Source organism: Orycteropus afer, unplaced genomic scaffold (assembly GCF_000298275.1).
Source record: "Orycteropus afer afer isolate SDZICR_OR568_19922 unplaced genomic scaffold, OryAfe1.0 scaffold00264, whole genome shotgun sequence".
In the NCBI taxonomy this organism is placed as follows: domain Eukaryota; kingdom Metazoa; phylum Chordata; class Mammalia; order Tubulidentata; family Orycteropodidae; genus Orycteropus; species Orycteropus afer.
Window position 1 is genome coordinate 2827995 of NW_006921851.1, and position 26873 is coordinate 2854867.

The 26873-nt window shown below is 35.7% G+C and overlaps 1 protein-coding gene across 1 annotated transcript in view; it reads right to left on the bottom strand.

The window, feature by feature from the left end:
- Positions 1-26873, bottom strand: part of KMT2C (lysine methyltransferase 2C) — a 470642-nt gene that overhangs the window by 146588 nt on the left and 297181 nt on the right. Inside the window, exons 19-26 of the mRNA XM_042782218.1 lie at positions 26167-26348; positions 25752-25916; positions 24415-24524; positions 23047-23112; positions 20382-20594; positions 14671-14799; positions 12313-12432; positions 2738-2868 (exon numbers count right to left, since the gene is read on the bottom strand). Of these exons, the coding sequence (XP_042638152.1) occupies positions 2738-2868; positions 12313-12432; positions 14671-14799; positions 20382-20594; positions 23047-23112; positions 24415-24524; positions 25752-25916; positions 26167-26348 (1116 nt within the window). The remainder of the gene's footprint in view (positions 1-2737; positions 2869-12312; positions 12433-14670; positions 14800-20381; positions 20595-23046; positions 23113-24414; positions 24525-25751; positions 25917-26166; positions 26349-26873) is intronic.

The window sequence follows — 26873 nt, forward strand, 5'->3', positions numbered from 1 at the left end:
AGGGACCATTCCCTGGAGAAGGATGTCATGCTTGGTAGGGTGGAGGGTCGACGAAAGAGGGGGAGGCCTTCAAGGAGATGGATTGATACGGTGGCTGTGATGATGGGCTCAAGTATAGCAGGGATTGTGGGGCTGGTGTGGGGTCGGGCAGTGTTTCGTTCTGCTGTGCATGGGGTCGCTATGAGTTGGAAATGACTCGACAGCACTTAACAACAACAACAACATGTAAAAGGAATACAATAATCCACAAAGCTGAAGAGACAGAAGATGTGTTCATTTTGTGTACCAGCAATTTTCTCATCATCAGGAAAAGCATCTTGTAACTTTTAGAGATGATTTAATTCTTTCAATATAAATTTGAGAAATCTGAGAACAATCATCAGCAAGAATTTTTAATGATGATTCACGATGCTTTTACTGTGTGTATCAAAAATGGTACCATTCTTACTTATTTGGTGAGTTTTTCATGGCTTCACATGTTTTCTAACTTGGTAATGTGGCCAGTGACTCCACCATGCAACGGAGACAGCAGAGTTACTACAACGGGTTCCTAAAGCCACATATGCAGCACTAGGTATTCAAAGACTACAGATAATCTGATTGGGTAGATTACATAAATTTTTAAAGTTTATCTTCACATTGTTATGATTAACAAAGAAAAATTGAAAAAAGTGTTACTGAATTCCTAGTGGGAATATATAATATAATATAATATAATATTTCCAAAAATCAATGGAAAAAGTATAACTGCTATCAAGAGACATCCAAGAATTTGTATCATCACTACAAAGGTTTCCTTTAGGTTGAAAAAACAAAACAAAACAAAAAGTTGGAATTTACTGCTGTACACCAGAGGAAACAATCCAGCTCAGAAGGCTAAGATCACAGCAGCAATCAGGAAATCGGATCCAATACTTTAAAAATCTCTTTTACCAAAGCATGAAATAGGCAGCTTTTATACTTTTTATAAACAGCTACAGAAAGCTTCCTAAAGGTATCGTTACACTTTGCAGGAAGATCAATAGGAGGAGGAGAGGCCATCTTCAACACTCCTTAAAAAGACTATTAAGAAATGATATATAGGGAATAGACGATAATGAAAAATAAACATGTAATTAAAGAGAATCCAAACAATAAATAGAATAAAGTTACTGAATGGAAAAACAAACAAACAAAAGGTACAAAGCTAGGATGAATGGGTATTTGAATAAAGGACATTTAAAAACATTTATTAAGGAGATGTAATATGGAAGACACAGAGCTACATACATATTTCTTATTTAAATACCCAACTTTCCATATAGTTTCGAGGCACCTCTGGGTGGATTCAAACTGCCAATCTTTCAGTCAGAAGCTAAGCTCATAACTATCTGTGCTACCCAGGGACATACATATATACATACTGGTGTTAGTTGCTAACTCATGGTGACCTATGTATTAAGAAGACTGAATGTATTAACTGCTCCATAAGCTTTTCAAGGCCGTGAACTCTCAGGAGATTGCCAGGACTGGCTTTCAGAGACACTCTGGGTGAGTTCAAACCACCAAATTTTCAGCTAGTAGACAAATGTTCACCATCTGTGCCACTTCAGGGACTCCATGGCTAACTGGTAGTGCACAGTTTTCAAATTCATGATTCTAAATTCTTTGGAATTTGTACTGTAGAGTCTGCATGTTATTAGTCTAATGTGAATTTACATAAATATTACCATTTACTTAAGTTATTAAGCCTCAAAGTTTTCTTTATTAAATATAGCAGACTTTTTACTTAAATGAGTACTTTATTTTTATATTCCCACTTACTAAAAAAGAAAATTGAGGAAGTTGTATGTTATTGAAAGGAAATTTATTTTAAAACATATTAACTTAGTTAAGTAAAAATTTAAGGTAAAGAAGTAAATACAACTGAAGCAATTTATATAGTTCTACTGGCAGGACAAGTTAGATGACCAGTCACAAACACTGAAATTAAGATGGATACTATCTTCCAATTCAAATTTTAATAGAAGAAATAGAGATCTAGAAAGTGAACAACTTAGGTACCTAGATTAGTTAGGTAAAGAGCCAGACTCAATGTCAATCCTATTTCTAATATAGGGTTCTTTCTAATATAGCACATGACCTTGAACTCATCTGTGACATAATGTTTACCAGATTAACTAGGAAGAATTCTATTTTCATGTAGCTGAACTCTAACAAAATTTCTTTATATTGACAGATATTTTATCAGATGTTTACTTTAGGAAAAAAAAAATTCTGCTTAAATGTTTAGCTCATTGGGCCTATAAAAGTGGTAAATAATTATTAAGACTGTAACTGTGGCTGCTAAAAAGACATCTTCATTCAATGAACATACCTACTGTAACCTGTATCGGCAAACTGAATTTCAATAGGACTTGGGTTGGGGAGTATACAGGTGGGACTCGTTTCGAAGAACAAGCTTTCTCATTTAAAAGTATCCTCACATAAAACAAAAAGACTTCTTGTCATGTATAAACACACAGAAATGAACAAATGGGATAGAACCAAGAAAGAACTTGGTAAAAAGTATCAAATCACAAAAAAAGTAAACATTAACTTTTATGGCCCACTAAAAGGTAAAAATGACATTTTTATGATGACTAAATAAAAACAACAAAAGCAAGTAAAACATTAACACAAACAAACCTATTTTATCCAACTCAATGCAATACATTTCCTTAACTACTGTAAAATGTAACGTAAAGCAAAATATTACTTGTAAATAGGCAGGGAAGGTTTCTTCAAGTTTATTTTTCCTTTTTCGGTATCTCTTCTTTATTTTTTCAGTACTTTCAGCAACAGAAACAGATTCATCAACTAGAGTATCTGGTAACTGCTCACTCCAGCCTAAAAGAACAGTTATATTTATAAATGTGTAGCATTTAAAAATTACAGACAAATTCACCCAAGGTAATGTTATATCTTACCAACATATATAGTTCCATAAAAACAAGCTAGTTTTTTCAGAAAGAGAGTTCAAAGCTTACTAGTAAGTTTTAAGTATCATTTCTAATTAGAATTAGCAGGTGTTTCCTATTGTGTTTTTTCTTAATAATCAGTAATTCTCTGCAAAGCAGAAACCTTTCTGAAACAAAATGATAAAACTGGTAATGTTCATGAGTATAGAAAATGGCTACTCATATGCTACTAACAGGAATTTAACAATTACAACTTTTGTAGGGGATATTGGGATATCCAACCAGTCTTTAAAAAAAGTGTTTCCTTCAATTCAGCAATTCCCACTCCAGGAATTTATTGCAAATCAGTTATCTGTAGTATATACACATTGTGAAAATACAAGACTATTGATATGAAAGACATTCAATCTTACAATCAGAAATGAAAATAAAATTTTAGACTGAAATTAGCAAAGAAACAAGAATACCACTTAAAGCATACAGGTAAGCAACAAAACTGACACTCTCATATGCTTCTTAAAGATAGGACAAATAACACATCCTTTCTGAAAATCAATGAGAACATTTCTCTTGCTAAACTACATAGCGGGATTAATTCTTTCTTTCAAAACAATGAAGAACAGTGGATAAACATTATATATTTTATTTAACGTAAGTTGTGTTATTTTATTTTTTAAAACTTTTTATTGTGATTTGGGTAAAAGTTTACAAAGCAAATTCATTTTCTATTCAACAGTTCATATACATTTTGTTTCATGACCTTGATTGCAACCCCCACAATGTAACAGCTTTCTTCTCACTTCCTCCCTGTGGTTACCACCCTGTGTATGTCTTTCCTATGCCTTCTAAGCTTTCTCTCTGCACAACTGCTGGCCAATTGTCCTCCCATGGATGATTGCTCTAAGGAGTGTATCTCCCTGGTGTAAATGTTCACCTGTAGGCCTGTCTATTGTTTGGCTGAAAGTTAAGTCACTGGAGTGAGTTCAATTCCAGGCCTGAAAAGTGACTAGGGGTCATAGTTTCAGGGGTTTTCACCAGTCTCTATTAGACCAGTAACCGTGGTCTTTCTCATGATTTTTTTCTCCCACTCTGTTAATCTCTTTCCAAGTGACTGTCAGTGGTAGTAGCCAATCACCATCTAGTTCTTCTGGTCTCAAGGTCGTGTAAGCTGAAATTCCCATGTCCACTAGTCCCCTGGATTAACTGTCTCCATGGACCTTCAATTTTCTTTACTCTTCTTTGTTCCAGTTGAGAAGAGACCAACTGTTGCGCCTTACATGGCTGCTCGAAAGCTTTTAAGACCCCACTCACTACTCACCAAAGTAGGATGTAGAACGTTTTTGTGTGTTATGTTGTGCTAATTGAGCTTGATGCCCCCTGCAATCAAGGTCCTGATGCCACAGACCCAGTAAAACATTTCTTTATGGTATTTGATTGTAGCTAAGAAGTTATAACTTTGCACCCTATTTGCTCTATTATATATGTGAATATTTTTATAGCACATTCAAATATGTATACAGAAATACCACTTGACAAAATTATATATGGTCATGGGTATATTCCCATTTGCCTAACTATGTCTGATCATCTTGCTTATCTACCTATGTATCTAATCTATTCCTAAACTAATGTTTATTACTGGTAATGCAGTATTATGTCTGTAATAGTATTTACCTTTGTTGTCTGTACTTCTTGTGCCTCTCTATGTCTTCCTTTTCCTTAGTGTTACTGTGCTGGTTATCCAATTTTCATATATTGTTTTTCCATTCACCAAAATTAATACGTGTCTCTTACCTAGCTAGCAATTTTCTCTACCTTTCCTGCTCATCCCTATTAACCAAAAAAGAAAGTTCCCTTCTGTGTATAAACCTTTCCCTTGACTTTTTATAAAAGTGAACTCATACAATATTTGTCCTCCTGTAATTCACTTATTTCACTCGGCATACTATCCTCCAAGTTCATTAATGTTACTAGGTGTTTCATGAATTAGTCATCATATTCTTTAATGTTGCCTAGTATTCCACTGTTATTGTGGGTATGTACCACAAGTTAGTTATCTATTCATCTGTTGATAGGCACTTAGGTTGTTTCCTCCTCTTTGCTATTATAAACTGTGCTGGAATAAATATGAGTGTGTTCATAACCTGGCTCTTACTCCTTTAGGATATATACTTAGTAGTGGGATTGCTAGATGAAACTGTATTTCTATTTCCAACTTTTTAAGGAAGCGCCATACTATTTTCCATAGTGGTTGTACTATTTTATAGTACCACCAGCAATGTATCAGAGTTCCACTCTCTCCACACCCTTGCCAGCAATTGGTGTTTTCTTTCTTGTTGAACTTTGCTATTATTGCTAGGGTGAGATGATATCTCATTGTTGTTTTGCTTTACATCTTTCCAGTGGCTAATGATCATGAGCATTTCTAAATATACTTGTTGGCTGCCTGAATATCTTCTTCACTGAAGTGTCTATTCATGTCCTCTACCCATTTTTTTTTTTTTTTTTTTAATCAGGTTGTCTTTTGGATGTTGAGGTGTTGAAGTAGTCTACAAACTTTAGAAATAAGTACTTTGTAAGGTATGTCATTGCCAAATACTTTTTCTCAACCTGTAGGTTTCCTTGTTACTCTTTTGGGGGAATCTTTTGACATGCATAAAAATGTAATTTTTAGGAGATCACAGTCCTAGTCTGGTTCCCATTTGCAAAGGAGATTCTCCCTGTTTTTCTCCATTGATAATAATGCTGGCTATTGATGATATGTATATGACCATTTTTATGCTTAGGAAATTTCCTTTCTTATTTTGTTGAGAGTTTTTTTTTTTTTTAATAAGGAATGGGTGTTGGGCTTTATTAAATGCTTTGTCTGCATCTATTGATATGACGATGTGGTTCTTTTCCTTTATTTATATGATAGATTATGTTGATTGTTTTTGTGAAGTTGAACCATCTTTGCATACCTATTATGAATCCCACTTTGTCCTAATGTGTGTGTGTTTTTTTTTTTTTGGGGGGGGGATGTACTGCTGTATTCTATTTGGTAGGATTTAGCTGAAGATTTCTGCATTATATTTATGGGGGATATTGGTTTGTAATTTCCCTTGTTAGTGGTGTCTTTGTCTGGTTTTGGTATCAGTGATATATGCTTGCTTCGTTAAACGAATTTGGGAGTGTTCTATTTGTTTCTATGTTCTGGAATAGTTTTAGTAGGATTGGTGTCAGGTCTTTTCTTAATGTTTGGGAGAATTCTCCAGTGAACCCATCTGGGCAAGGACTTTTTCTTTTGGCCATTTTTTTTCTTTTTTCAATTTCTTCTTTTGTTATGTGGTTTTTCAAATGTTCCACCTCAGTCTGTTAGTTTAGGTAGGTAGTGTGTTTCTATAAATCTGTCCATTTCTTGTTTTCAAATTTGTTGGAGTACAGTTCTTCGTATTATCCTGGTATTTTATTTTCGTTGGTTCTGTTGTGAGATCACGTGTTAAATTTCTTATTCATGTTATTTACATTTTCTTCTTTTCCTTTGTTAAATTTGTCAGTGGTCTGTTGATTTTATTAATCTTTCCAAAGAACCAACTTCTAGTGTTGCTGAGTCTTTCTACTGTTTTCCTGTTGAAATCATTTTTTTCTGGTGACTGTAGCTTTTTCTGCTGCACCTTTTTCTAACTGTTGGAGCTAATGGGGTAAGGTGTTGATTTTGGCTTTGATGTGTGTATTTATTGCTATAAATTGTATTGTGAGCATTCGTTTTGCTGTGTCCCAAAGATTTTCCTATGTTTTGTTTTCATTCTTGTTGGATTTGGACTTTTTTAATTTCATTTTTTATTTCTTCTAGTACCTAGTAGAGTTCTGGTGATGTAGTACTTAAGCCATTTGACTGCTAACCAGAAGGCTGGTGGTTCAAACTCACCAGCCACTCCCTGGAAGGAAGATTGGGCAATCTACTTCTGTAGTGATACTGCCTTGGAAACCCAAGGAGGGATAGCTATGAGTCGGATCTGACTTGATGGCAGTGAGTTTGGTTTTTGTGTTTTTTCAGTACCCAGTAGTTTTTAAGGAGGGTTTATTTAGTTTCCACGTGTTTGCTATTTTTCCTTGATCTTCATATTGTTGATTTCCAATTTTATAGCACTATGATCTTAGAAAATATTTTGTAGTACTGCAATGTTTTTACATTTACTGAGGCTTGTTTTATGGCCTAACATATGGTATATTCTGGAGAATGTACCATGTGTTCTGGAAAAGAATGTATATTGCGCTGTTGTTAAGTGAAGTGCTATGTATATGTCTATAGTAAGGTCAAGGTGGTTGATTGTACTGTTCAGTTCTTCTTTAGCTTTGCTGAGTTTCTTTCTAGTTGTTCTTGTCTTCATTTGAAAGTGATATATTAAAGTCTCCTACTATTCGGAAGGAAGGTTGGGCAATCCTACTTCCGTAGTGATACTGCCTCGGAAATCCAAGGAGGGGTCGCTATGAGTCAGGTTTGACTCGACGGCACATAACAACAACAACAACACTATTGGGGAATTATCTATTACTCTTCAATTCTGTGAAAGTTTGGTTTACCTATATTGGGGCTCTTTCATTAGGTGCATGAACAGTTATTATGGTATGTCCTCCTGTTCTATTTATCCTTTAATCATAATGTAATGCCCTTCCTTGTTCCTTATGGTGTTTGCCTTAAAGTCTGTTTACTCAAAAATTGAAGTTGTCACTCATATTTATTTGATTACCATTTGCTTGATGCATTTTTCCCCAATCTTTTATTTTTAATCTATTGTTGTTGTTGTTGTTTTATGTCTAAATTTTATCTTGTGCATTGATGGGTCATGTTTTCTTATCCATTCTGCAAATGTCTCTTGATTGGTGCATTTTATCCATTTACATTCAGTGTAATTATCAACAAGTATGAATTTACTGCAGTCTTTTTGCTATGTGTTTTTTTATGGTGTTGCTGATTTCTCTGTTCCATATAATTTTCTGTGCTGAGTTAATTCTGTTTATGGATTTTCTTATCATTTTCTACTTTGCTATTGTGTTCATATTTGCTAATTATTTGTATTTTTCTTCTTTTTTCATTTGGATGAGAATGTTATTAATTTTTTTCGAAGTTACTCTGTGATTTATTATTTTCTTCCCAAGTTTAACACAGTCCATGCTATCTTGAAATCATCTTGACTTTCTCTCCATTTGGAAGCTCTGTAACTATATTATGTAGTCCCTTGTTTTACTTTGTAGTTGTCCTCATTTGCCAATTGATGTCTCTGGTTCCGTTTTCAGTCTTGTAAGTTCACTTTACTTTGGACACTTCTATTGAATAAATGTTCTTTAAAGAAATCTTTTTAAATGAATGTGTAATCTATCCAGAAAATAAAGAATTCCCAGAGACCAAAACTTAACATAAAATAGGAACCACAGAAGTAAGCAAAGAACTAATGGTCTCTGAAATTTCCTATAATCTGGTGACCTTGAATTCCAGTTTTCAGAGCTGTATATGTAGAATAGAACACAAAGCTTATGGCCTTCCCACGGTGGAGAGACTATGCAGGGGTGACTTGCATTAACAAGAAATACATCCTACCCTATCTTTTCCATATATCACATTCATTACTCCCCACCAGCATAAAGAAAATTGCTTGTTATGTCATTAATTTGGTGCAGGGTAGAAAGGTAAAAATGAAAATTATCTAAAAATTCAAATTCAATATAGCTACAATGTGGGTAAAAATTTTGAATTCATTTAACTTAATGTGATGAAAAACTTCAAGCTAAGAACTTAGTTTAAGGAGTCCTGGGCTGGTAATACTTCATGCTACTGGTAGTAACAAATGAAAACCTCTGAAGAACTCACACTCAATTTACTACTCAAAAGTTCACATAGAGAATGTTCCAAAGAAAGTAATCTCAAGGTTAAAATAATAATTATTACACACACACACACACACACACACACGTATGTAAAGAGCTATGGAAGCATAGTGGATAAGGCATTTGGCTGCTAAGCAATTTGTCGGCAGTTCGTACCCATCAGCTGCTTTTGGAAGGAAGATGGGGCAATCTACTTCTGTAAATATTTACAGCTTTGGAAACCCAATGGGGGTTGCTATGAGTTGGAATCAATATAACGGCAGTAAGTTTGTTTTTGTGTGTGTGTGTGTGTGTGTGTATATACACACACATATATATGTTGTTATGTGCCGTTGAGTCGAACCCAACTCACAGCGACCCCTTCTTGGGTTTCCGAGGCAGTATCACTACGGAAGTAGATTGCCCCATCTTCCTTCTGAGGACAACAATGCAGGTTGAATGTTTATGGTCTCAAGAATATATGATTAATGTAATGTGTGGGGAGGTGATCCGTGGCACAAATGAAGTTTAACAAAAAAGGGAGCTCTGGTAGCATAGTGCCTAAGGCACTTGACTGATAACCAGAAGGCTGACGGTTCAAACCCACCAGCCACTCCTCAGAAGGAAGGTTGGGCAATCTACTTCCATAGTGATACTGCCTCGGCAACCCAAGGAGGGGTTGCCATGAGTCGGGTCCGACTCGATGGCATATAACAACAACAACAACAACAAAAAATATATATATACACACACATATACACATATACACACACAAATATATGCAGCGTGATATATTGTTTTCATATGGCCTTCCTAACCATGGTCTTGTAACTCCCACCAAATAATTGCAAACCTATGCAAATAAAGTTCTGTGGCCCATGAGTGGACTGTCACCTTACTACTACTAACACAAATAATGCACATGGTATTCTTGTGGGGGTGGGACTATGCAAATATAGTATACAGAACCCTAATGAGAGGATTGGTCATTTTGCCATTCTGCTAGGCTTAAAATGAGCTATCTAAGAGGTAGAAATGGGGCACTGCTACCACCACCATGAAAAAAGACAGAAGCTGAGTGTGTCCTTTGGACCAAGAGTCCCTGTGCTGCGAACCTCCTAGACCCAGGAGATAGAGCTGTAATACCAGACCTGGTGAGAAGCAGCAGCAGAAAAACAGTGGCAGCAATACCAAGAGACTAGTACAAGACTCACAGTGAGCTTCCAGGCCCACAGAGTGAGCCTGAGCACTTGTCCATGGGTCTAGGCTTGTCAACCTATGAGTGAAAACTGACAGCATTCAAAAAGGAGTCTTTCTGGCACAGTAGACTTTCTCTGGACACTTACTGGTGGAGCTAAAGAGTTTAGTAATACTTTGTGGAGCAGGGTAGAGGCCAGGTTGGCCTAAGAGGCTAGAGGAGCCATGGGGTTGAGGGCAAACAAGCTAAGGGCAGGGAGAGGCCTGCCTAAAAGCATGGCTTAGAAGAAGCTGTCTTGAACTGTATCCTGAGTCTTTCCTGATCTAGAATTACAACCTGTTACCTCGCCAATAAATCTCTTAACTGTGAGTATTACCTATGAGTTCTGTGTGGCCACTGAAACAAATAATCAAACCCAGCAAAGAAGTAGAAAGTGTTGTGGAAAGGTGAGTTGTGTCAGAAATTGTAAAAAAAGGTTGGAGAGAGGAGGCATGTCTGACCTCTGCCTCATAGGAATCAGCTCTGGGATAACACTGCTGATGGTAACACTCTTCTCTCATGACAACAGATGCCTATACCACACTATTTTTTATAATATTTGTATCTTACAATACACACAAAGAAATGAGGCACTAAGAGCCAGTAGATAAAAAAAAAAAAAAAAAAAAGGTAGAATCAGATCTGTAATAGTCTATTTACATCAACTGGATCTGTGAATAATAAAAGAGGACTGAAAATATAAGTAAGGAATATGCAATGATAGAAATTGTTCACCAAAATGACAGTTTAGAAAAGGAAAAAATTCTATATGAAATTGAAAACTTAGTGAGTGAACTAGATGAGACACAGATAAAGAAACAGAAACCTAAACTAAAAAATAAATCCAAACAAATTATTTAGAGGACAGAATAACAAGAGATGGAAAACACGAAAAACCGTTTCAGTGAACATATTAAATTTCTTAATCAGGGCCTATTATAACCATATTTTCAAATTTAAAAACTTCTTGGAAACCATTATGTTATTTCCTTTTTAAATTATGCAACAATTTGTGATTTTTATGAATTCATTGGAGTTCATAGCTCCATCCTCTAATAATAGAAGAACTCTATGTATAGCACATACTGAGCAAAACAGAATTCTCTTCATACATTTTATTAAAATACTTCAAAACATATGAGCCATACAGATTAGGATCATACAGATTATAAATTCTAGAATCAACTCTCAGATTGGCTAAACAGGGAATAGTATATTTTTAACTGATATAAAGTTATGCCCTTGTCTTTCTTTTAAGTGCTAAGTGAGAGTGACAGTATTAATTGGAAAATGTGTTTTTAAAGCATTATACAATATTGTTAAAGATTGTTGGAGTACTCTGTCACTTTCAACAACATAATGTAAAAATTTTGAATTTTATGCAAAGTAGCTAAGATAGGGCAGGGAAGTCCTTTTGTGAGATAACCAGGAAGTACTTTATGTAACTACTGCATTCCAAAATGTTTATACTTAATAAAGAAAGAAACTTAAAAAAATCTCAAAGGAATGAAATCTATTGGATTTAAACCATTTCCTTACCAAATCTGACTTCTATGTTACTGTGGCAGTTAAGGTTATGTGTCAACCTGGCTAGGCCTGGTTATCAGTGGCTGGGCAGCTGGATGTAGTTGTTCCCCATGATGAGATTCTATGGTGAAACCTACTGTGAATAGCTGAGTAGCTGCCTTAGGGATGCAGTCTGTTTCCAGTATATAAGAGAATGCTTTGAGAAAGGTCTCTGAGTTTGGCACATTTGGCTGAGTCTTCATCTCAATGGCCTGCTATGCTATCTGCTAATCTTGGGACTGTTAATGGACTTGAATTAGTGGCCTGCCATGTTGTGTTATAATTCTGGGATTGTGCCATTTTATTTATTGACCTTGGGTTTGTCAGCGTCAGAAGCAAGAGGCAGAAGTGAAGCCCAAGGTCAGGGGGCTTTTTACTTAGCCCCTAGAGCTGGCACTCTGAACTCAGACTTCTAGCCTCCTAAACAGTAAGAGATACTGCCTCGGAAAACCAAGGAGGGGTCGCTATGAGTCGTGTCCAACTTGACGGCACATAACAACACCACAATAAGCAGTAAGAGAATATAAACTCCCTGTTTAATGAAACCACCCACCTGTGGTGTTTTCTGTTAAAGCAGCATTAAGTAACCAAAACAGTTACAGATATGAACTTTGATGCTTTGATCAAGAAAAATCAGTAAGGCTGTGACTGTAGCATTATTTATGATAGCTTTTTTCAATTAAAAATATGACAAAGGTTTTAAGTCAAACAAAATCAGTAACATACCATCATCTTTGGCAGGTATCTGCTCAGAAATAGAGCCTGAGGAATCTTTTCTTATCACAGATCTTTTGGTTTTTCCTTGCCCAGTTCGACTTCTTTGCCGTACCATAAATCCACCAATACCTATCCAAAAAAGAAATTGGGTAAACTGGTAAATAACTAATATCTCCCTATATTTATTCAATCTAGACTAATTTTAACCAATACTGTCATTTTTATGTAAAATATGAGTTTAGAAATAAGCAAATAAAAAAGTTAAAGGCATTGTTATCGCCAAATAGGAATTAAAATTCATTAGTGTACAGACTCCTCAGGAGGAAGATTGGGGAATCTACTTCCCCAGTGATACTGCCTTGGTAATCCAAGGAGAGGTCAAAGTGAATTGGATCTGACTTGACGGCAATGTTTTTTTTTTTTTTGGTGGCACAGGACCTAAGGCATTTGACTGCTAACCAGAAGGTTGGTGGTTCAATCCCACCAGTTGCTCCATGGAAGCAAGATAGGGCAGTCCACTTCCATAAAGACTTATCGCCTTGGAAACCTAATATAGGTCACTGAGTCGGAATCAACTCGACGGCAGTGAGTCTGGTTTTAGTGTACAATGTCAGAATAATAAACAATAAAGTGTGTTTATTTACCTATTTAACAAATACTAGTTATTCACATTATTTGTCTACTAGATGAGAAGAAAAGATTAAAGATACTTACAAACTAAGCTAGATGCCACAAACATTATTTGATTAGTATGACTTCATGGGACTTTGTCTATGTATTCCATATTATCAAGACCTGAGACACATAGAGCTCCATGGTTGAACATGAACTCTGGAGCCAGACCACTTAGGTTGAAATTCTGGTTACTGATTGACTTTGGGCAAGTTACTTAACTTCACAGTACCTGAATTCTCTCATTGGAAAAAGTGTTGTTGTTGTTGTTGTTGTTGTTGTTATGTGCCATCGAGTCAGACCTGACTCATAGCGACCCCTTCTTGGGTTTCCGAGGCAGTATCACTACGGAAATAGATTGCCCAACCCTCCTTCTGAGGAGTGGCTGTGGGTTTGAACCACCAGCCTTCTGGTTAGCAGTCAAGTGCTTTAGGCACTACACTACCAGAGCTCCTATTGGAAAAAGTAGGAAAATATGTATCACCTCCTGATACATATGTTCTGAGGATTAGATGAATTAATATATGTAAAATGCTTAGACTAGTGATTGGCACATAGTTAACATTATAAAGTTTTGCCATTATGATACAGTTGTCTAGCAAAATATTTTGTGATCTAATGGACCCCTCAATTACAGAGATGCCTTCTATGTACAGGAAAATAGCACTAAATATAACTTCCTAGAAGGAAATTTCAATTTGCACAGTGCATTAAAAAAAAATAAAAGCATGTATAAGCTTATAATTAGGATAAAATTGTTTACATAAAATAGATTGAATGAATTTATAGTTATGAGATGTGGCCAATCTCCAAGGAAGATAACCTTTTAATATCTTTTAATATCTTGCTTTTCTCTCTGCCCCTGAGGCAGTAAGAAAACAAGAGTGATTATTTTTCATAATATTAACTGGTTTATAAATTCTAGAGGCATAGGAACTCTGTCTTGTTCAACTGCATACTTATTGTCACTCCTGCATAAAGACTCAAGACAAATTTTAAAAACATTCAAATATTAGGTCTGGAATTGAACCCACCTCTGTAGCTTCCAGCCCAACAAAAGACAGGCATATGAGTTGAACATTTACCCAAGGTAGATACAATCCTTGGAGAGAACAATCATGGGAGGGCTGTTTATGCACAGGGAGACAGCTCAGGGGGCAGGAATACATGGAGGGATGGACACAGGGAAGAGGTAACTATCAGGAAGAAGTGGGAGGGGAACTGCTGCATTGGGGTAAATTGTAGTCAATGTCATGAGACAAAGTGTATGTGAACTGCTGTATGGAAAGTGAATTTGCTCTGTAAGCTTTCACCCAAATCACAATTAAAAAAAAAAAAAAAAGGAAAAAAAATTTAAATATTAGAAAGTAAATACTAAAACACATAAATAATTTCAAAAGTCCAAGTACAAATAAAATCAACCTTGTGAAGCATGTAATAATTAGCATCTCGGTTAAGGCATTAAATAATAATTTATTGTGGAGTTTTCATTTACTCAGACAAAGGAATTCACCAGCTAAAAAATCATACTCAAGCAGATTAGTTCTTTAATTTATACATACAGGCTTCAGTTCAGAAAGTTATGATGCTGTATTTAATCTTGATTATTTAATTTTAATTGAAGTCCTCAATATTATATTTTTATCAAATTAACTAAGTTTGATTGTATTAAAATATCTAGCTCAGGCACCATACCTGGTCTGTATGGTTTCCTTTTTCTTTTTTTGACACCCTCTGCTCCTTCTACTCCCTTAGTTTCATCATCCACAGCTTCTCGCTCAGGACTAGATTCTGATTTTCCATCACAATCCATAAGTTCTCCTTCTGGATAAAAGTAAATGTATAGATAAAACTAGAAAACATATTAGATACACAATTCCTATGTAATAAGAAATAAATAGTAAAAGTAAAAATAAATAAATAAAAGTGGTTGCTGAACTAGTCTAATCCTGCATCTCAGTTGATAGAGAAAGTACAGTAAGACTTAAAAAGTTCCAAATGGACTTAGAAATCATGCTGCTTAATGTGTTGTTCTCAGGAAAGGAAACATTAAGAATAAGAATAAAGAAAATAGATATACACACCTCAAAATGACCATTATAAATCAAGGTGCACTTAAATCATCCCTTTGTTTTTAGGCCTAGGACCTTAAAGTAGTCTCCAGCTTAGAACTCTCTCTTCTGAGATCCAACAACAGACACCAAGGTACTGAAAGCTCTATATCCAAAACTGAATTCCTAATTCAAGATAACCTTGGCTCCCCTTTTCCAAGTGTTATGAATCATCATTAAAGGCACTGAAACCAACCCTAGAGAAGCCAGACCCCTAGGGGAGAGCCTTGACCATGCCTAACTCTTTATTTTTCCCCCATAAATAGAGCTCTGGTGGTGCTGTGGTTAAGGTATTAGGCTACTAACCAAAACATCCATGGTTTGAACCCACCAGCTACTCCACGGGAGAAAGATGAGGTAGCCTCCTTCTGTAAAGATTTATAGCCTTAGAAACTCTTTGGGGGTCATATAAGCTGGAACTGACTCAATGGCAGTGGGTTTTTTTCCCCCCACAGGTAGGACTTATCTATTCTACTTCCTGAATATCTCTCAAAATCATGTTATTTCTTTCTGTCATCTTTCCAGAAGTGGTAGAAAGAAAGAAAATGATTTTGGCAAAGAATAGTGAATGTACCATGGCCTGCCAGAAGAATGAAAAAATCTGTCCTGGAAGTAGTACAACCAGTATACTCCTTAAAAGCAAGGATGGTGAAACTTTGTCTCACATACTTTGGACCTGTAATCAGAAGGGACCAATGCCTGGAGAAGAACATCAAGCTTGGTAGAGGGGTCAGTGAAAAAGAGGAAGACCTTCCACAAGATGGGTTGACACAGTAGCTGAAACAAAAAGCTCAAGCACAGCAATGACTGTAAGGATGGTACAGGAACAAGCATTGTTTTGTTGATTACACACTGTCACTGTGAGTTAGAAATGACCTGACAGCACCTATCAACACCATCACTACCATCCTCATCCTATCTTCCAGATGGTTTACATAACAGCATCCTATCTGATTTCCCTACCTGCAGGCATACCCTCTCTCCAATCAGTTCTTTAAATTGTAGTTTAAATGATCTTTCTATAAATATGTATTAACTTTCTGCTTAAAATTCCTAAGTGTCTTCCCAGTGCCCTCCAAATAAAGCTCACATTTTAAGGCCAATTATACGAGGGTCTTGTAAACACTCTAGTTTCATCTTATTCCAACCAAAGTGAACTATTCATAGTTCCTTGAATGCATCAAATTCTTTCTTCCACTACTTTCCCAACCTCTGCCTTCAATCTACTCATCTTTCACAATTTATTCTAATCATCACTTCCTTAGAGAATCTCTCATATTGAGGATAAGGTATGCCCTCCTTAGTTACATGCTCCTATATGTAAACATTAGGCTCCGTTTTGATTGATTCTTTAATGTCTAGTTCCCTGAGACACATCTTCTCCATGAGAATAGCCACCAATACTTTCTATTAACAGCTGAATTCTTAGCATGACACCTAATAAGTGTACAATAAATATTTCACTGAATGAAGTAAAGAATAAAATTAAGTACTACATACAAAAGCTCAGTCCACACGTATGCTATTTTAACTCTATGGTAATCAAACTTTTGCAAGTTGAGTATACTAAAACAAATGTCCCAAATACATTTTAAGATTAAACTGTTAACTTATTTCTTCACTATTTTAAGTATTAAATACAATATATTTCTGTAATACCATGAACATAACCCTGCTTTTGATGACAGTAGGTCCATATATGAAGTCAGTTTCTTATTAATCTGATAACTGCTTTATGTAGCTATGACTAAGCCATGAAAATAAATGTTTATTTACTGAAACTTAGTAAGTGCCAAAGATAAAAAAATACCTTCAAATAAACCCACCTAAAAATTAATGAGTTAAGCTAGCAGGCTACAAGTGGGAGCTCTGGTAGCATAGTGGCTAAAGCACTTGACTGCTAACCAGAAGGCTGGCGGTTCAAACCCACCAGCCACTCCTCGGAAGGAAGGTTGGGCAATCCTACTTCCGTAGTGATACTGCCTCGGAAACCCAAGGAGGGGTCGCTATGAGTCGGGGCCGACTCGACGGCACATAACAACAACAACAACAAGCAGGCTACAAAGATAAACGCATGAACACAGAGAACATCAGAAAGGACAAAAGCTACAATTTTGGAAGGGCAAAGCAGAAAGATGAGTCATAATTGACATGGCAAATGCAAATTCTAAGCTGAGATTAGAGAGAACTGAGGGGAAAAAAATCCAATTTATAAAACAATCCTCAAAAAACTGAGAAAATGGTAGGATAAGATACCTCTGGAAATGCGAAGAGGCTCAAACAAAGAGAATTTTATTTATATGAACTAAAGAAGTGATATTCCTGATCCTCCTCCCAATTTTGCAATACTGGGAGCTGGCTGCTTCAACTTCTAGGATTCAGGACTCTTAGAAGACTGTAGAGACCAAGTGAAAGTGGATATTGGACTGAAAATAGAGGGATGAGGTGATTAACAAGCATGCTAAATGTTGATATCCCTGCCCCCTAGCCCTTCTACCCACTAAATTCCCAGAAAATTGTTGGCTAGATCTAAACCCTTCAAGAAACAGACTTGAAAAATTCTTCTTGGGAACCTGACAAGCCTTGAGGAGAACATCTGAAGATACTGACACTAGGGAATCCCTAAATGGTAAACACAGAACACTCTACAACAAAGCTTAAACTCAATAACTATCCACATACTCAAAGGTTTCCAATCAAGATTTTAATTTCTCTCTTTAAAAGATAAAAAGATTATTAAATTATTCTTCTAATTCCCATTTTTACCTCAACTTTTAATCATACATAGACAATTAAGGATCATCTGATGAAAGCCTATAACATGATTAATAAACAGTGTAGTACCCAAGGCACTTGACTGCTAACCAGAAGGCTGGCGGTTCAAACCCACCAGCCACTCCTCAGAAGGTAGGTTGGGCAATCTACTTCCGTAGTGATACTGCCTTGGAAACCCAAGGAGGGGTCGCTATGAGTTGGGTCTGACTCGACGGCACATAACAACAACAACAACAACAAGCAAACTTAAAAAGAAACCTGAGGTTAATAGATTATACAGGAAGAAGAAAAAATTTTTTTAAAAAATGAAATATTTTGAGGGATAAGATAAAACATCCATGAACAAAGAAAACTACTCAAACCACTGTCACTGAGTCAATTCTGACTCAAAGCGACCCTAAAGAACAGAATAAAACTGTCCCATATGATTCCTAAGGTTGCAAAACTTTACGGAAGTAGACAGCTACATCTTACTCCCTCAGAACTGCTGGTGGGTTTTACCCAACAACCGCAGAATATTTAACCACTGTGCCAGCAGGTTTCTTCAATTGGTATAAAGTGGTATACAATGTGGCCCAACATGATTAGTGTCACAGAAGGCTAAGGTCTCTGCATGAACTGTTGAACGGAAAACAAGTTTGCTATGTAAAGCACACACAGCACAATAAAAAAAGATGAAAAAAAATTAAAAAAAAAGGTTATGGTCTTTTTTAACCAATATCTTAAGAAGAGCATTCTGATTTCCACAGTCTGCAATGAAGGAAAACATACTATACTGCCCAAATATGAAAAATTATCCCATCAATATATATCTATGCATGGATAAACAATCTCTGGAAGGTTACATGATTACAATGGGTCTCTCAGTGGACGGGCACTGGATAGTTGGGAGGAGACTAACTTTACATTGTTCATCTTTTTGAACTCTTCACACGTTCCCTTTTTAATACGAACAAATATTGTCTATTAAACAACAATAAACTATTTTTGTAACCAAAAACAGTTACAAATGCACATACCTTTTGGTTCAGCAAGGAATTATATTTTAGACTCATTTTTGTATAAAATTATAAATGTACCAGAGTTTTCATTGTACCATTAATAATAAAAGACTAGGAAAAAACCCAAAGGTCTACCAACAGGGGAGGTGACTGATAAAATAAATTACTTAAATCAAAACACTGTGTAATCAGAGCAGAGTATTTTTCAAAATCTGAGTAACATCTTGCTACTCTTCTCTTTAGAAAATGAATTTCCATTACACAGACTGTAAATTCAAACTCTTAGGATGTGCTTTATGGTCTTGCATGATCTATCAAGCTAACTACCTTCCCACCTCTCTGATCTCTTCACCTATAAATCTCATCTTTGCTCCCTCTACCAGACATTCAAGCATGCTAGCCGTACTTCCACCCTTAGAATCTTTGCATTAATTTATTTATGGCTTGGGACACTCCTCCCCACATAATCAAGTTGCTCAACTCTTTAAAATCTAATCTCAAATACTGCCTTCTTAATGCCACCCTATTTCATTTGATCCCTCTCACCACCATCTGTACCCCTAACTCCCCATACCCTACTCTATTTTCTTCCACAGCACTTGTCAACACACTATAATTATCTTATTTACTACATTATTATATTATTATATTATATTATATTATTCTAATATTCTTGCCTCCTAACACTAAAATGTAAGCTCCATGAGCAGAGAATTCTGTTTTGTTCACTGATATGGAATCCTAAGTTAGCATGCAGTAAGCATTCAATAAACACTAATGGCTGTTGTTTTACAACAATATTTTCACTAAAATGATTTTGTCACCTTAAAGATTCAGCTCTGATCAAAAATATTTATAAACAGACAGTTCACAATAAACACGAGGGACTACATAAATTTATATCTGAAGATTAACAATGGTTTTCCACTTTTAGAAGTTTTAACTTATTTAGGTTTATTTCCAGGTCAAATTGACTTGTTTATGTAAAACAGCTTCCTCTGCTTCTTGCAAGCAATATTGATTTCACTCTTACCACTCTTTATGTGAGGACTATCATGAGGCTATATGATATTTACAATCCCTTAAACTAGTAAAATCTCATTACTCTGTAATAGTAAAAGAAATTTTGAAGCCTGTTTGTTGCACCCTAGGGTTAGAGCTTGAAACTTTTAATCCCTGATAATCATGGCATCCCAAAATCACAGAATCTTAGAAGGTTTATGCTAATTTATATAAGATACTACAGTCAAACCCTCTGAATTTCCCCACCTGTCATCCTTAAATATATGTGCTCCTGGAGATTTCTATAAGGTACATCTGTTCTAAGAGGATACATGAAAGGAAGAGAATCTGAAAAGGCAAGGTCCAAGAAGACTGTTTACTCAGAAGGGAAAATTATTACATCAAGGGTTATCTAGGTCAGAATAATTTACCACAGACAAATCATACATATATTGAAAATTATTTTATACGCTTTAATTCTTACAAACATAGTCTATAGAAAATAAATTAGTATTACCTCTACTATCATCCATTTCACCATCCCTTGAATGCTCTGACTGGATGTCTGGAGGGGTCTGAAGGACAGCCACGCTATTCTGATTTATAATCTTCAATTTCAACTTTGGTTTTGACCGTTTTCTTCTTGGAACTGTAACTGTGAGGCTCTGTAACTGACTCATCCCTGATTCAGTCAAACAAACACCATCCTGTGTGTAGGTTTTGGGTGGATCTAAAAATTACAGAATTCCAAGAATTCAAATGAAAACTTTCATTTTAAATTTGACTGATAAATTGATTATCACTCCAAAACACACATATCAGAGGAATGTGACTTTTATAAAGCGGTTATCCTTAACTGGGCACTGAAGAGTTAATTATTTAAGAATAATTGGGTCAACCTAGGTATCTGAAGAATGGATAACCAAACTATGGTACATACACACAATGGAATACTATGCAACCCTAAAGAGTAACGTAGAACCTGCAAAACATTAGATGAACTTGGAGGACATAGCTATGCTGAGTGAAAGAAGACAATCACAGAAGGACAAATATTGTATTAGTCTGTTATTTAAAAAGTCAAGGAACGGTTTTTATATGGAAGGAAATTTTCTTTGTTGGTTACCAGGATGGGAGGGATGGGTAGGGAACACTGTAGACAGAGAGATACAAGTATTGATTTGGATGAAGAGAAGGGCAATGTACCACATATGAGTGATCAACACGGTGGCACTGAGGAAAAGGAAGACATAGACAGGTACATGGGAGGTACAGACAACAATGATGAACCCTTTTGCACTTACAGTATACTGTGTTGTCAGTGAAGGCAAACATGGATATAGAGGTGGATAAATGGGTGGATAGGCTGAACTATTAGGTATATCTATGCAGGGGATAGCATGCCCAAGACCATGTATAGGGTTGGCAGAAAATGTTTCTCCAAGTGTATTTGTATGTTCTGTAAGAATTCCCAGGTATATAGTAAAGCTAGCAAGGGTAAGGTTGTAGTCACTTCTTGGGCACAGCCAGCTACCCGGAGGGAATGAGTAGTTGGACCTGTGGGCTTGGGACCATAGTCGCAGGGGACACCAAGCTCAATTGGCATAACATACTACACAAAACAATTTTCCATCTCCTACTTTGGCAAGTAGCAACTAGGATCTAAAAAGCTTGCAAGCAGCCATTTAGATGGAATGACGGGTCCTTCTTTGTTCAGAGCAAAGAAGAATGAAGAAAACCAGAGACTCATGGAAACAATTAGTCCAAGCGACTGGCACACCATGCAATCCTCAGCCTATATGACTATGAAACCAAAAAACTAGACAGTGCCCACCTACCACTGTCAGCCACTCAGAGGGGCATGTAGGTAGGAGATCCTGCATAGAGTGGGAGAACAATGTGGAACAAAACTCAAAGTCACTTAAAAAAAAAAAGAAAAGGACCAGGTTTGCTGGTCTCATAGAGCCTAATGGAACCACTGAGACTACAGCCCTTATTTACCCTTCAGGTCTAGATGTGAACCCATACCTGTGGCTTCCAGCCAAACAAAAGACAGGCATATGAGTTGAACATTATTAGGTAGATACATTCCTTAGAGAGAACAATCATGGGAAAATAGAAGGGCTGTGTATACACAGGGACATAGCTCAGGAGGCAGGAGTGCATGGAGGGATGGACATAAGGAGGAGGTAACTATGGGGAGGAAGTGGAAGGGGAGCTGTTGCAGTGTGGTAAATTGTAGTCAATGTCATAAGACAAAGTGTATGTGAGCTGCTGTATGGAAAGTGAATTTGCTCTGTAAACTTTCACCCAAATCACAATAAAAAAAAAAAAAAAGAAGAAGAATTTGGTACTATTATTTGAGAATAATTAACTTGACAGTGTTCAATTAAAACCAAGACTGAGATCTAAATGGTCAAATTTTTGGATTATAAGCAGAAATGTTTTATGTTTTTTTAAAAATTGCTTCCTCACACTTCTATTTTCATGTATTAATATAAAGATTGAGAGAGAAAGCAATGAAGCTAAAAGCAATGCTTTAGTTACTCCACTATAAGTCCTTTTACTAGAATATCCTTTCAGGTTAAAAGAATCATAAGAATACTACAGAAATCAATTTGAAGACCAAAGTAACAATATAATCTCTTATAGGGAGTGGTGGCAAATAAGTAGATATCCTACAGATATAAATTTTAAATGCATAAATATGCCATTCATTAGAATAATTTTTATACTACTGAAATGTTTTTACATTAAATGATATTAGATGCAAGTAGGTAAAGGAATGACTGGTTGGTAAAAGTATCACATTTGAATATCATTCCAGGCTGATCTATTATAAAGTAACAGTAACAAACTGAATTAATTCTAAATGAATCAGTATGCTTGCTAACTCACTATTATTCCTGCTAACCAACAACAAAGCACAGTAATATACTAATGAAATGAGAAGAAGAACAGCATTAATGGTTACTCTAAAGCTATTATTTTTATTGTCAATTTCCTGAAATTTGTAAGAATATAGTCCCTCTAAAAATGGACAAAATTAACATCTTATTTAGATTAAAGACCTATACATTGAAGACAGGTTTCACATAGCATATGGCAAGTCAACTACATAAAAATTAACCATTTATATACTTTTTGTAAAGAATAAACAAATAAAGCATTTCAGATTTTACCTAGCTCTTTTACTTTTGTAACAATTTGTGCTACAAGTGACGATTCACAGCAGTCTGAGGAAGGCACTGAAATGGGGAAAAAAAAAAAAAGTTAAGCAATTTTTTTTCCAGAAAAGGTAAAGCATATTTAAAGATTAACATATGAATGAAATTTCTATTTCTGTATCCCATTTCATTAAAACAAATGCTTGAATACGAAATATTGTTAAAAGCTATCTTTACAACAAGGAGGTTTCATATAATGAAGAAAATAATTAAATCAGGGAGGAAAAACTGGCAAAGATAAACAATCAGTGTACTGGATTATACACAGGATTATTTAATAATAAAATACTGCTGATACCCAGAGGGCTTGGGACCATGGTCATAGGGGACATCAAGCTCAACTGGCATAACATACTAAACAAAAACATTGTTTCGCATTCTACTTTAGTGAGTAGCAACTGAGATCTTAAAAGCTTGCAAGCCACCAAGATGGGGTCAGAGCAAAGCATGAAGAAAACCAAAGACGCATGGCAACAATTAGTCCAAAGAACTGGTAGACCATGCGATCCTCAGCCTATATGACCATGAGACCAGAATAACCAGATGTTATTGGGCTATCACTCTCAAACACTTGGAGGGGGATCTATGTAGAAGATCTTGGATAAAGTGGGAGAACAATGTGGAGCAAAACTCAAAATTATTTAAAAAAAAAAAAAAAAAAAAAAGACCAGGCTTTGCTGGTCTGATAGAGCCTGGTGAAACCCCTAAGACTATGGCCCCTAGCTGCCCCTCAGGTCTAGATTTGAACTTCTGTGGCTTCCAGCCAAATAAAAGACTGGTATATGAACTGAACATTTACAACAGGTGGATACACTTCTTGGAGAGATCAATCATGGGAGAACAGAAGGACAGTGCATGCACAGGGAGACTGCTTAGGGAACAGGAGTGCATGGGAAGGAAGGACGAAAGGAAGAGGTAACTACTGGGTGGATGTGGGAAGGGACTGTTGCATTGTGAGAAATTGCAGTCAATGTCCTGAGACAAAATGTATATGAACTGCTGTATGGAAAATGAAATTGCTCTGTAAACTTTCACCCAAATCACAATTAAAAAAAAAAAAAAAAAATACTGCTGACAACTATAAGATCATGTGCTCTGAAAATAAAATTATATTTCATATCTAAAATGCATGCTTCATTTACTTAAGTAAATGATTTTAATATATAAAGTTGTAGTAAGAAGAATTAATTTATATAACATTTTTTTATATAAAATATTTGTAAAAATAGTAATTTCTCAAAAAGGAAAAAAAAATGAGAGTAAAAACCACTCATAGCAATAGTGAACTGTAAGAGTGTGGATACTATTTAATTATTCTCTTACCATTTGATGTAGGCATATAGGGTCTGCACATGCTACAATCAAAACCAATGTCGGCTACATTTTCCACTTCCTCCTCAGTATTTAAGTTTTGACAAACTGCATGCATCCATCTAAAAAAAAAATTCGTACATTTTAAAAAAGCTGAGTATATGGAGTACGGTTTCCTTTTAAAAACTGTAGTAAGAGTTGATAGTCTTCACACTTAAAGCTCTTAAGCCTCACATGTTCCTAATACCTAGTTCATCTCACCCTTTTCTCCCAAGTACCTTTCTCCTCCAATTACTCATAAAACTTTCAAACGACAGGAAAGGAAAAAAAAAAAAAAAAAGAAAATGAAAACAGGTACTAGGTAGGAAGCAAAAGCACATTACATAAGTAGGATAAGATAATTATTTTATGATCTTATAATGAGTATGTCAAAGACAGCAAGTACACTAACCAAACTAAACCAAACTCACTGCCACTGAGTCGTTTCCAGCTCACAGCGACCCCCCCATTTGCTTTCTGAGGCTATAAATCTTTATGGAAGTAGATCACCCCATCTTCCTTCTGCAGAGTGGCTGGTGGGTTTGAAACACTTACCATCCAGTTAGCAGTCAAGTGCCTTATCCATTACACCACCAGAGCGCCTTAGCAAGTACACTAGTTAGCGCAATTAGAAAGGTACTCAGAATGCAAATGGCACAATGCACATGTAGTCTATATGTTGCATCTACTTCGGAGTAGATATAACTCACTTAACTGACTCTGAATGGTAATTAGGAAATATAAATAAACAGTTGCTTGCCTCAGAATAAAGAATTGGTAGGCAAAATCCTAAGAAACATCAACTACTTATGATAATTAATACTGAATATTATATGTATAGTACTTAACAGTAATATACTATCAAATCCAAAGAAAACAATATTGATTTTGAAGCTGCACATATATTAATTGGGCAGGCAGGAGCTGATCTTAGCTCTAAGAATTAGAGCTTTAAGAAAAAATAATTTAGGAAAATAAAGTGTATGAGATCTTTTTTATAAACTAATAAATGATTGGGAAATCCTTCACAAAAAAATGCATATATCCAAGCAGTAATTAATTCTGCATCTAATTTCAAAAGATGCGTAAATTCTCAAAAAGGTCCCAGTTAAAAAACTTTGATCTGGGATTGAGAATCAAAAGAAAAGATCACTTCTGTAAGTTTCTAGGCAACTAAAAACCTGAAAAGCAAAAATTTTGTTTCTCAAGTTTATGACCTAGTAAAGTTATTTTCCAATTTCCTTTTGGTACATTAGAAAGACAAAAGATTGCAAAAGATTAAAACAAACAAACCAAAAAAATCACAATACCTATCACATTGTCTACACTGCAGAATAAGATCATCTTCTCTGTAATTTCGGTAGCAGACTGGGCATGAAGACAAACTTGCACAAGGAGCACACTGTGTGTAATTGTTTTGCCATTCACATCTTAGACCTGGAGATGTTGCTCCACAGTGTCGGCACCAAACGCACCTGAAATCCAAACACCCCCCACAGAAGTCTCAATTTTATTTACTTATTTAGTTCCTGTAATTTAAAGAAGCTACATATGAACAGGATAGAGGAAAATTATTTAAAGCATATTTGATTTTGATTAGTGATATCCACCAGAATAAACATGTATTATGGAATTAAACAGATTTAACTAATTTTTAAAACCAAAGTGATGTGGGAAAGTTCTGAACTTAAAAGACTAACAACAGAAATGTAAATCCTAGAGTACCATTTGCACTTCCAGCCTCCTTTGGGAACTGTCTGCAATGGAGGATCTAGGCAGTAGGTGTGATAACTTATGTCACAATCATCACAAAGAAGGAGTCTTCCTGGGTCAGTAGCCTTCCCACAGGCCTCACATACAGTGCATTCGAGACACCTCCAACCTTTGCTAAGAACAACTTTAGTGATCTGTAAAAGAAACAACCAATCCATATGATTTATACATTAACCTATACCTTATTTTGCAGGGTCAATTATACTATATAAATGAATATGGTGCTTATCTACCTGAAGTAGATCAGTGACAAACAACTAACATTTATGGAGCCTGAAGCTGGTATAGGCATGTTCATATATTTTAAGAATTTACCTATTGAGAATAATAGAAAATGATATATATATTTAATGCTTCCCCCCTCACTCTATATAACTACCTTGTGTTGTGGATTTTATGTCCATATTATAGATAAATAACTGACATTTAACCAAGTAACATGCCCCATTACTGTTGATAAAGGATTTGAAAATACATCAATAGGGTCTCCATCTCCATTTCCATGAATTCTATGCTCCTAAAATATGTGTACCTGGCATAAAGACTTGTATAGTAAAATCAATGTGAACAATAATAGAAAAAAATATTTAAAAAATTAAGGTAAAATAAGAGTTCTCAAAAATATTTTATGATCTTGGAGGATTTTGGGCAATGAAGGT